The following is a 12594-nucleotide window of genomic DNA, read 5'->3' as shown; positions in this document are numbered from 1 at the left end:
CATGTGCAGGACGTACAAACTCTGTACAGACAGCGGGATAGTTGGGATCGAAATCCATTGAAACATACAACCAAAGAGCAGTGTGGACCCATTATCTCCCTCTTTGGTGACCCTCGGACTATCCTTGATCGGACTTTGCTGACTTTACCTTGCACTAAACGTTATTCCCTTATCATGTATCTCTATACATTGTGAATGGTTCGATTGTAATCATGTGTTGTCTTTCTGCTGAAGGCAGACACAAAATGCTGGAGTAACTCAGCGGGACAGGCAGCACCTCTGGAGAGAAGGAATGGGTGATGTTTCGGGTCGAGACCCGTATTCAGACTAGGATAGCACGCAACAAAAGCTTTTCACTCGACCTCGGTACACGTGACAATAATCTAAACTGAACACTGAATAATGAAAAGCCTAGATAGAGTGGGCGGGGAGACATTGTGAGGTCTACCTGCTGGCTGCATCATCCTCGTCTGAATCACAGAAACTGGTGGTTTCCAGCTCACTGCTGAGAAGTGTGGACGAACTCTCGTAGCCTGCAAGATGGCGTTCCATCTTTGGGTGGCCGTTAACCCTCGGACCTGACGGGGAGGCAGAACACAGATCGTAGCTGTATTACTCAACAGTGTAGTTTAGTTTAGGGATACAGCAAGGAAACAGGCCCTTCGGCCCACTGAGTCCGCACCAACCAGCGATCTCCGCACAGTAACACCAGCCTACACATACTAAGGACAATTTTACACTTATACCAAGCCAATTAACAATTTTAACCTACAAACCTGCACGTCTTTGGAATGTGGGAGGAAACCGAAGATCTCGGAGAAAACCAAAGCGGTCACGGGGAGAACGTGCAAACTCCGTACAGACATCACCTGTAGTCGGTAACTTTTACGAAAGCACTGTACGACCTTTCCAAAATATCTCATAACAGGAACAAAATAACATCCCAAACTCACTATGAATGTTCCACGAAGCTTTAAAACGCCAGGCCACACTATACAAGATTCTAGAGATTAATTATCATATGTACCGGCAACAGAAAAATAAGCAGTACCTGTACAGGTCCATTAACACAAAAGACAAATCAATATATGATGATCAATATAAGAAGTCAATGATCAGCAAGGCTGGTGCATTGACAAAAGTCTATAGTAAATATGGACCTTATAGAGTCATAGCATGGAAACAGGCCCTTCGGCCCAACTTGCCCACACCGGACAACATGTCCCAGCTACACTAGTCCCACCTGCCTGCATTTGGCCCATATCCCTCCAAACCTGTCCTATCCATGCACCTGTCCAAACGTTTCTTAAACATTGTGATAGTCCCAGCCTCAACTACCTCCTCCAGCAGCTCGTTCCACACACCCACTGTGTGAAAAAGTGAAACCTCGGGTTCCCATTAAATCTTTCCCTTCTCACCTTAACCCTATGTCCCCTGGTTCTCGATTCCCCTACTCTGGGTAAACGACTCTACCCGATCTATTCCTCTCATGCTTTTGTACACCTTTATGAGATCACCCCTCATCCTCCTGCGCTCCAAGGAATAGAGACACAGCCTGCTCAACCCCTCCCTGTAGCTCAGACCCCTCTAGTCCTGGCAACATCCTCGTAAATCTTCTTTGTATCCTAGACTGGATAGACTCGGCTTGTACTCGCTAGAATTCAGAAGATTGAGGGGGGATCTTATAGAAACGTACAAAATTCTTAAGGGGTTGGACAGGCTAGATGCAGGAAGATTGTTCCCGATGTTGGGGAAGTCCAGAACTAGGGATCACAGTTTAAGGATAAGAGGGAAGTCTTTTAGGACCGAGAAGAGAAAATCATTTTTTACACAGAGAGTGGCGAATCTGTGGAATTCTCTGCCACAGAAGGTAGTTGAGGCCACAGTTCATTGGCTATATTTAAGAGGGAGTTAGATGCGGCCCTTGTGGCTAAAGGGATCAGGGGGTATGGAGAGAAGGCAGGGATGGGATACTGAGTTGGATGATCAGCCATGATCATATCGAATGGCGGTGCAGGCTCGAAGGGCCGAATGGCCTACACCTGCACCTATCTTCTATGTTTCCAGTGACAACATCAGGTTAAAGGTTGCTACAGAATGAGAAGTGTTGCCCCATCACGATTCCAGCATGTGTCAATGTCACCCAGCTCGTGGTTTGGACACAACTTCTGGTGCAGCTTCTGCCCCCAGATGGCAGCGTTCCCCGGGCATCCCCATCCTTTGGTCTTACCGTGCTCCATACTCTCTCTCCTCCGAGGTTTCTCTCTCCGCGACAGGACCACCGACTCTGTCTCCGTCTCATTGTCCAAATTCTCCCGGCTGCCGGTGACGTTGGCACTGTGGGATAAGTTTGCTTTAGTTTAGAGAGACAGGGCCCATCGGCCCACCAAACCCTCGCTGACCAGCGATCGCCGTACACTTGTACTATCCCACACACACCAGGGGCAATTCACAATTCTACCAAGTCAATTAACCTACAAACCTGTACATCTTTGGAATTTAGTTTAGAGATACAGTGGGGTGGAAGATTGCAACCTTCACGTGGTCCGTTCGGCTAATGCAATCAACTCGACGTGCACAAACGGAAGATCAAATAGAACAAGTTGTCCAACAACCTTAGGCTGTGCATGCCACACGAAAGAAGAAGAGGAGATACAGTGTGGAAACAGGCCCTTCGGCCCATCGATTCCGTGCCGACCAGCGATCCCCGCATATAAACACTATCCTACACGCACCAGGGACAATTTACACTTATACCAAGCCAATTAACCTACAAACCTGTACTTCTGTGGAGTGTGGGAGGAAAACAAAGATCACGGAGAAAACCCACAGGTGTCACAGGGAGAGAGCACTCGTAGTCAGGATTGAAGACGGGTTCACTGGTGCTGTAAGCTGCAACCACTGCACGGGACCTGCAGTTCCTTGTTTCTACATGTGTTGTTCGGAGTTTATTTGGAGGTTGCAGCCTCCCTTCCCACCTAGAACCCAGCTAGCAAAGTTCCTTCCTCCAACTGGAGGAGCTTCCCGGAAAAAACCCCACACAGGTCACGGGGAGAACGTACAAACTCCGTACAGACAGCGCCCGTAGTCAGGATGGAACCTGGATATCTGGCGCTGTGAGGCAGCAGCTTGACCTCTGCTTTACTCGAATGGTGGAGCCATGTGTTTAACAGTTTCCATGTGTGACCCTATGTCGCTGCCACGGTTAATAAAAGGACTGGTTCACTCACTGGAAGGACGGGGGCCTGGAGTCTCCTATTCCACCCGTGCGCTCTATCGGTGGGGCCACCTCCACCACGCTGCTGGCCGGGTGAGTGGCGGCTTCAGACTGCGAGCCGTCAGCAGACACAAGCTGTGGGAACAGAAGAGAGACAAGGCTAGGTGGTAAACAATGGCCACAGGTTCCAATGCCAGCAGGCTAGGTGCGAATAAGAATTAAGGGCCTGTCCCACTTTCTCGCCCTTTTTTACTCGTGGACATTTTTCATCATGCTAGCAAAAACGCCCCGACCTACTTGATGCCACGAGTACCTACGGCTAGCATCACGACCTACCTATGACCTTGTGACGACCATGCTGCGAGTACGAGTCAAGGGCAAACTCTGCAGAGGTCGTGAAAGTGGGACAGGGCCTTTAGTTAAGCCAGCATCTTTCTGGTCACATTCCTCACGGAAGCAACCGTGCCAGCAATCCCCAGCCGCCCTCCGCCAACTAAACCCATCCTCAGTTCCCAGTAAAGGAAGGGAAATGGAAAAGTGAAGGGAAATTTGCAGACATTAAGATTCATCCTTGTCGCGGGCGGCCATGTTATAAAACTAAGGAGGAGGCTATTCAGCCCGTCATGCCCAGCTGCCAACAATGTGCAATCTCATTCTGCTGGTCTTGGTCCAGGCTATAATTTAGAGACACAGCCCGGAAACAGGCCCTTCGGCCCACCATGTCCGTGCCAGCCAGTACACTAGCTCGATCCTGCAGATTAGGGACAATTTACAGAAGCCAATTAACCTACAAACTTCCAAGTCTTTGGGGAAACCTGAACACCCGGAGAAAGCCCACATGGTCACAGGGAGAACATACAAACTCCTTACAGGTGTTGCTGCCTTACAGCGGCAGTGACCCAGGTTGGATCCTGATCACGGGTGCTGTCTCTACGGAGTTTGCACGTTCTCCCCGTGACAGCGTGGGTTTTCTCCGAGTCCTCCCACATTTCAAGGACGTGCGGGTTTGTTGGTTCATTGGCTTCTGTAAGTTGTGCCTGGTGTGTGGGGTTGAACTAGTATACGAGTGATCACCAGTCGGCAGGGACTGGGTGTGTTTCCACGCTGTGTCTCTATAGTCTCTTCCCGTTTGACAAAGAACAGTGCAGCGGCACATCTATACGACGATACTGAACAAACAGCTTCCTGTAATAGACACAAAACTCAGCGGGTAAGGAAGGAAGCATGTCTGGGGAGAAGCAACGGGTGACATTTCAGGTTGAGACTCTCCTTCGAACGTCACCCATTCCTTCTCTCCGGAGACGCTGCCCGTCCCACTGAGTTACTCCAGCATTTTGTGTCAATCTTCGGTTGAAACCAGCATCTGCGGTTCCTTCCTACAGCTTCCTGTAATAACCCAACCATTACAATAGACGTCAGCTCCAAAACACCAATCAACACTTGTGTTCTCCAGCAGCTGGTTCCCATCGGAGGGACGATTGTTTCCTTAATTACCTTCCCAAAGGAAACAACTCGCACAGGCATTCAGCCACGACGACTAATAACTGACCCTGCTGATTTAACCCCTTGAAAAACTGCAGCGCGCCCTGCTCTACCAACAGACGCGTCAGCTAACGGGGAGAGGGACACTGAAAGCTGCAGCCATGGCCCTCAACACTCGAGGGAGGAGTGACTGCACAGGTACACTTTAGACTGTACAGGCCATTCTGCCTCAGAGGGCGGTGAGGCCTGTTCTCTGGATACTTTCAAGAGAGAGCTAGATAGGGCTCTTAAAGATAGCGGAGTCATAGAAACATAGAAAATAGGTGCAGGAGGAGGCCATTCGGCCCTTCAAGCCAGCACCGCTATTCATTGTGATCATGGCTTATCGTCCCCAATCAATAACCCGTGCCTGCCTTCTCCCCATATCCCTTGACTCCACCAGCCCCTAGAGCTCTATCTAACTCTCTCTTAAATCCATCCAGTGACTTGGCCTCCACTGCCCTCTGTGGCAGGGAATTCCATAAATTCACAACTCTCTGGGTGAAAAAGTATTTTCTCACCACAGTCTTAAATGTCACAGTGAGTTGGCGGCGCGACTCACCCGTTGCAGCGGCCCCTACAGCCTGTCTGTCTTTTTTTAATTTTGTGTCTAGTTAAATGTAGTGTTGGTGTTTTTTAATACTGGTTTTAAATGTGTATATGTGGGGGGCGGGGGGGGGGGGGGAAGGGGGAAACCGTTTAAAATCTCTTCCCTGTACGGGAGACCCGACCTTTTCCCTGTCGGGTCTCCGTTGTCGTTGGGGCCTAGCACCGTGGAGCGGCCTCCAACCTGAACGACCCGGGGGCTCGGGAGACTGCGGACTACTCACCATCGTGGGGCTGGCCGGCCTCGGAGCATGGGGAGCGGCGGTGACTCGCTGCTGCGACTCGACTCCTGGGGCTCGGAGGCTCCAGCAACGCAGCCGCAGGTCCAGTGGACTGGGACATCGGGAGCTCGCGGGTCCGGGGGAAGAGAGAGACCGCTTCCCGGAGCTCCCGCAACGCGACTTCTCCAGCCCGTGTCGCGGGGTTGGAACGACCCGGAGTGGGGACGTACATCGCCCGGCGCGGCTTCATGGCCGTGGGACATTACAGCGCCCGCCGAGGGCTCCAACTTTGTGACTTTTAGACCGGGAGCGGGGCCGTAAATCGCCCGGCACGGCCTAAAATGGCCGTGGGACTTATCATCGCCCGCCTGGGGCTTGGACATCGGGAGAGACATGGAGAACAGGGGAGAGAAAAGACTTTGCCTTCCATCACAGTGGGTCCACTGTGATGGATGTTTGTGTGAATTAAATTGTGTGTATGTCTAGGAATTGTCTTTGTTTGTATGGCTGTGGAAACGGAATTTCGTTTGAGTCTCACTGAGGCTCAAATGACAATAAATTGTATTGTATTGTATTGTATTGTAAATGACCTCCCCTTTATTCTAAGAATAAGATTCTAAGATTCTTATTCTAAGAGTCGGGGGATATGTGGAGAAGGCAGGAACGGGGTACTGATTGGGGATGATCAGCCATGATCACATAGAATGGCGGTGCTGGCTCGAAGGGCCGAATGGCCTACTCCTGCACCTATTGTCTATTGTCAGCCCGCTGAGTCCATGCCGCCCAGTGATCACCCCACACACTAGCCCCCCCCCCTCCCCCCCTCCCTCCAAATACATGGGCACAGAGGCTGCAAAACACAAGGGTGGGAGGATCTAAATAAAAGCCCATCACAGTAACGACTTCTCACCCAGGACACCACTCTGCCGTTGAAACAGGGCAACTTGGCGTTGTCATCAGAGATCTCTTCCTTCACAACACTGTAAAGCACAAGAGTTCAGAGTTAAATGATGTTAGCCAAGAGCTGACAATCTAGAGACACAAATAAAATGTGGGTGGGAGAGACAAGGAGTTAATACTTTGGTATTTTATAACTCTAGATGTATTGTATCTGAAATTATGCATCAAAGTATTAAAGTGGTTGTTCGTTTGTGTCGTCTGTGAAAACCCTACAAAGGTTTATTTAATTTAATTCACATGTGTAATCGATAATGTTTTATTATTAATGTTTAATGTGTCATTCCTAGCTGTCACTGTATGTCACGTTGCCACTTGCGGGGCGGAGCACCAAGGCAAATTCCTTGTATGTGAATACTTGGCCAATAAACGTATTCATTCATTAACAGAATGTCAATGTTCTGTTGTCAATACATACAACAATCAAACACACTTGACTCTAGGACGGGGGGACAAAACGGAGAACTTTGTCCTTTAACATCTTTCAGTCACAATGGTGAAGCACCCCATGCTGCTTTTTAAACAATGAGGCACTTTTAAACATTCATTGTTATAATGTAGGATATCCGACGACAATCTTACACACACCAAGGGGCGGGCAAGGGTAGTCCACTCTTACCCACCACCCAGGCACGGTGGCACAGCGGTAGAGTTGCTGCCTCACAGCACCAGAGACCCGGGTTCGATCCCAACTACGGGTGTTGTCTGTACGGAGATCGCACGCTCTCCCTGTGACCACGGGGGTTTTCTCCGGGTGCTCCGGTTTTCTCCCACAATCCAAAGACGCGAGGGTTTGCAGGTAAATTGGCTTCTGTAAATTGTCCCGAGTGCGTTGGATTGAACTAGTTTACGGGTGACCGCTGGTCAGTGCTGCTAAACACTTGGGACAATTTACAATTTTTATTGAAACCAATTAACCTACAAACCTGCAATGCCTTTGGAGTGCGGGAAGAAACCGGAGCACTCGGAGAACGCCTATGTGGTCACGGGGAGAACGTGCAAACTCCGTACAGACCCATAGTCAGGATGGAACTCGGGTCTCTGGCGCTGTAAGGCAGCAATATCGCTGTGATACTGTGCCACCCAATCTCTGCCATCTCCCCCATTTTCCCCTCGCGGTTCCCCACACACCGTCACTCCATTTTCCTTTGCCACTGGGAGGTTTGCCCTCCACTCTCTCCTCTTTGACCTTCTCTGGAACATCCTCAAATCCTAAATCCCCTTCCAGTGTTTTCAATCAGTCCCTTAATTATTCCTGGTTCAGTGCATGTCTTCTCATGCCTCTCTCACACAAAGCGCCCGAGATCAAAGGCACTTTAGAAATGCAAATATTTCTCGTTAAATCTCCCACGGAGTGGGAGGTGGAGTCCGGCTACATCTACAGATAGAATTACTACGAAGATGGAGAGCTTTGTCCCATCATCCCTGCCCCATGCCTCCCTCCAGGTTGTAAACGCTGGAATTCCCGCTCTGCAAGACAGAAACAAGGAATATTTTACCTCCAGCTGTTTTTGCTCCAGATCGCAACAACTGCAGTCTCCTGCATCTCCAATTCCCACCCCCCACACTCCCCATCACTATCCATCACAGGAACTGCAGAAGGTACACAAAATTGCTGGGGGAACTCAGCGGGTGCAGCAGCATCTATGGAGCGAAGGAAATAGGCGACGTTTCGGGCCGAAACCCTCCTTCGCTCCATAGATGCTGCTGCACCCGCTGAGTTCCCCCAGCAATTTTGTGTACCTTCGATATTCCAGCATCTGCAGTTCCCTTTTGAACACAGGAACTGCAGATCCTGGTTTACACACCAGGCACACAAAATGCTGGAGGCAGCATCTCTGGAGAGAAGGAATGGGCGACTTATTTTGGTACATGTGACAATAAAAGTCTCTTGTCTTGTCTTGTCCCTTGTGTTTATTTTGAGTTTTACAGTAGTGTGTGTTCTGTTGTGCTGCTATAAGTAAGGACTTCATTCTTTTGTTTCATATATGACAATAAATCTCTCTCTTGCCTCTTGAGAATTAACCGTTTCTCTGTCCACAGATGTTTGTGTGACCCGCTGAGTATTTCCTGCATTTTCTGTTTGTTTTTAGTCAGGGGTTAGGATCAGCAGAATTTCAACTCTTTGCAACCTCCAAATATGAAGGTTTATCGTTGAGATAGTGTGGTAACAAGCCCTTCGGCCACCGGTTCACAGCAGTTCTGTTATCCCACTTTCCCATCCACTCCCTGCACATGAGGGACAATTTACAGAGGGCCGAATAATCTACAAACCAAAGATCATATAGCGAGCGAGAGAGTCCACTTGACGAAAAAGACGTAGTACGGTCATGGGCAGATTCATGGGTAATTTAAGGCCCCATTTCTGTAACCGGCCTCCGTCTACGCACCAAAGATCCCGTAGCGGAGCAAAGCGGAACAGTTTGTGTTAATAAATTAAAATTCTGAAAATGAGAAGATTTTTACTAAATAATTTTTATTTTTACGAGGATGTTTCTGTAACCGGCTTCTGTCTCAGCAATGTTGATTACACTGCGAGTCGGGTGGGGTCCAGTTACTGAAATGGATGAAAAAAAGGCCCATGTTCCACTCCGTTGCGTTCTACACGTCAGCCCATTGCATTTAGCAGGAGTGGTCTATAGGATCTTTGCTACAAACCTGCAAGTCTTTGGAATGTGGGAGGAAACCCGAGCATCCAGAGCAAACCCACGCGATTACGGGGAGAAGGTTAAAAACTCCGCACGTGGCCAGGATGGAACCCGGGTCTCTGGCGCTGTGAGACAGCAGCTCCACTGCTGCGTTAAAGTGAACTAAGCAGACCGCTGATCACCAAAGTCATAAAACTGTCACGGCACTACCCAATTTCCTCTAATACAAGTGCCCCTCAAATTACAGGGTGGGGTACATTCCCAGATAATGGTCTGAAGTGCTATTTTCTGTCATGGAAAACTGCACCATATGGACATGCGCCAAGAATAGCAAGCACATATTTTCCTCACGCACATAAACTCTTCCAGTAAATTTTTATTCTCTATCCCAGAGATTTTTGTGATTTGTAGCGATCAGTGAATTCTGAAAGGACGAATTCCATTAGTCAAATTACCGTAAAATAGAACAGCTCAGCACAGGGGGTGCAGCGGTAGAGTTGCTGACTCACAGCGCTGGAGACTCGGGTCCGATCCTGACTACGGGTGCTGTCTGTACGGAGTTTGCACGTTCTCCCCGTGAATTTTCTCTGAGAACTTTGGTTTCCCCCCACGCTCCAAACACGTACAGGTTGGTAGGCTAATTGGCTCGGTACAAATGTAAAAATCGCCCCTAGTGTAGGATAGTGCTTGTGTACGGGGATCGCTGGTCGCTGGGCTTAAGGGCCCATGTTCACACTGTATATCTAATAATCTTTCTTATCCGACTTTGGATTGTTGGAGGAAACCGGAGCACCCGGAGAAAACCCACGCAGGTCACAGGGAGATTCAGCGGGACAGGCAGCGTCTCTGGAGAAAAGGAATGGGTGAAGAAGGGTCTCGACACGGAACGTCACCCATTCCTTCAACCAGAGATGCTGCCTGAACCGCTGAGTTACTCCAGAAATATGTCTGCCTTCTGTATGTTTATGCATATGTGTATGCACACACACACACACATGTATAAACTGCCAGCCTCAAAAAGGCTGGCAGCATCATCGAGGACCCACACCATCCTGGCCACACACTCATCTCCCCGCTACCTTCAGGTAGAAGGTACAGGAGCCTGAAGACTGCAACAACCAGGTTCGGGAATACCTACTTCCCCACAGACATCAGGCTATTAAACTCGGCTCGGACAAAACTCTGAACATTAATAGCCCATTATCTGTTATTTGCACTTTAATCAGTTTATTTATTCATGTGTGTATATATTTATATGATGGTATATGGACACATTGATCTGTTTTGTATTCATGCCTACTATGTTCTGTTGTGCTGAAGCAAAGCAAGAATTTCATTGTCCTATCTGGGACACATGACAATAAACTCTCTTGAATCTTGAATTTCAAAAAAAAACACACAGGGAGATGCGAAGACTCATATTCTGAGTTACTCCAACTTTTGGTGTCTAATAATAGTGTTCCTCCATAAATGATATGGGACCCTTCTTCAGACAGACATTTTGGGTGGAGACTACTTCATCAGACAGTTCGGGTCATCCCAATTAGAGAGCGCAAAGCCAAGATGAAGAGCAGCACATTGTCAGCACCCAGTTGCTCAAACACTTGCTCCACAGCGGGCGGCACGGATACATTATTCAGCATTTAAGAAGGAACTGCAGATGCTGGAAAATCGGAGATAGACAAAGGTGCTGGAGAAACTCAGCGGGTGCAGCAGCATCTAAGGAGCGAAGGAAATAGGCAACGTTTCGACACGAAACGTTGCCTATTTCCTTCGCTCCTTAGATGCTGCTGCACCCGCTGAGTTTCTCCAGCACCTTTGTCTACATTATTCAGCAGCGCTAAATGCAAAATGGGGAATGTGTCTCTCTCTCTCCGACCCTCAGGGGCCATTAATTGGAGCGCACGGCCAGTGGTTAATTAGCAGAAGAAAAGGGAATGTGCCATTTGAAAGGGTCCCGGCTCCCATTTGAAAGGGTCCTGGTCTATTGATCAGGAACGCCGCAAACCCTCCAAGTAACGAGCGGCAACGTTTTCAGACTTCAAGCAGCCCGGCTAATCCACTGGCTCAAAGGAATGCGATGGGTTGGCCCAGAAACAAGGAAATAGGCAGCGTCAAAACCACCTTGCTCCTGCCTCCCCCCTCCCACCCCATCTCACTCCCCCCCCACCACCCACGCCATCTCAGTTTAACACAACACAAAAGGTGAGAGAGTTGGCCATTCACACGAGCACACAGCAGGCATTCCTCACTCAACCCAGCAGATTGCAAAGTAGTTTCCTTTATCATCGCTACTTCTTTGCATATCTTTCATTCATCGTTCTGTATCTCTCCACATCACCGGCTATGTCTCTCGTTTCCCTTATCCCTAACCAGTCTGAAGAAGGGTCTCGACCCGAAACGTCACCCATTACTTCTCTCCAGAAACGCTGCCTGTCCCGCTGAGTTACTCCAGCATTTTGTGACTATCTCCCTTCCACTGACTCCATTTACACCTCACGCTGCCTCGGCAAGGCCAGCAGCTTAATCAAGGCCGAGTCGCACCCCGGCCACTCCCTCGTCTCATCTCCCCCATCAGGCAAAAGTGTGAAAACACACACCTCCAGATTTAGGGACTTTCTTCCCAGCTGTTATCAGGCAACTGAACCGTCCTACCACAACTAGAGAGCAGTCCTGAATCGGGGACCTACGGACTATCCTTGATCGGACTTTACTTTGCATTTAAAGATATTCCCATATCATGCATCCACACACTGTAAACGGCACGATTGTAATCATGTATTGTCTTTCCGTTGGCTGGTTTGCACGCAACAAAAGCTTTTCACTGTACCTCGGGACACGTGACAATAAACTGAACTGAAGTTGTGGGTTCCTGGGGAATAAACAGTGAATCATCGCCCATTCCTTCTCCAAGTAGCTCTGTGTGACTTCCAGAGACTTCAACCCAGGAACTCTCAGCTAACGGTCCAGTGTGGAACATTAGATGTCCTGCACTGTTGAAACGCCAGACTTTTGTGCAGGATATTCACATTTGCTGTTCAATTTCAAAAAGATGCAAAAGGCTTCAAGGAACTACTTGGAAAAATAGCCTGGGTCAGTACTATAATAATAATAATAAATTTTATTTATGGGCGCCTTTCAAGAGTCTCAAGGACACCGTACAAAAATTTAGCAAGTAGAGGAAAAACATGTAAGCGGAATGAAATAAATAGTAGAGACATGACTAGTACACAAATTAAAGACAGAATTCAATTCAAAACACAATATGAGGCAATTCATGCACAGATGAAAAGGGAGGGGGACGTGGGGCTAAGGATAGGCAGAGATGGGTCTTGAGGCGGGACTGGAAGATGGTAGGGGGGACGGAATTGCGGATCAGTTGGGGGAGAGAGTTCCAGAGTCTGGGAGCTGCCCTGGAGAAGGC

The 12594-nt window shown here is 48.8% G+C and overlaps 1 protein-coding gene across 2 annotated transcripts in view; it reads right to left on the bottom strand.

Annotated features, from left to right (window-relative positions):
- The window catches only part of LOC116969446 (segment polarity protein dishevelled homolog DVL-3-like), a 35666-nt gene that overhangs the window by 11701 nt on the left and 11371 nt on the right, over window positions 1–12594 (bottom strand). For both annotated transcript variants that reach the window (XM_033016346.1, XM_033016345.1), the window contains exons 2-5: window positions 6476–6545; window positions 3231–3352; window positions 2231–2337; window positions 449–578 (exon numbers count right to left, since the gene is read on the bottom strand). In XM_033016346.1, coding sequence (XP_032872237.1) covers window positions 449–578; window positions 2231–2337; window positions 3231–3352; window positions 6476–6545 — 429 coding nt within the window. The remainder of the gene's footprint in view (window positions 1–448; window positions 579–2230; window positions 2338–3230; window positions 3353–6475; window positions 6546–12594) is intronic.

The sequence above is a fragment of the Amblyraja radiata genome, unplaced genomic scaffold (genome assembly GCF_010909765.2).
Source record: "Amblyraja radiata isolate CabotCenter1 unplaced genomic scaffold, sAmbRad1.1.pri S43, whole genome shotgun sequence".
In the NCBI taxonomy this organism is placed as follows: Eukaryota; Metazoa; Chordata; class Chondrichthyes; order Rajiformes; family Rajidae; genus Amblyraja; species Amblyraja radiata.
The sequence above is the reverse complement of the archived record's forward strand: the minus strand, read 5'-3'. Positions and strand labels throughout refer to the sequence as shown.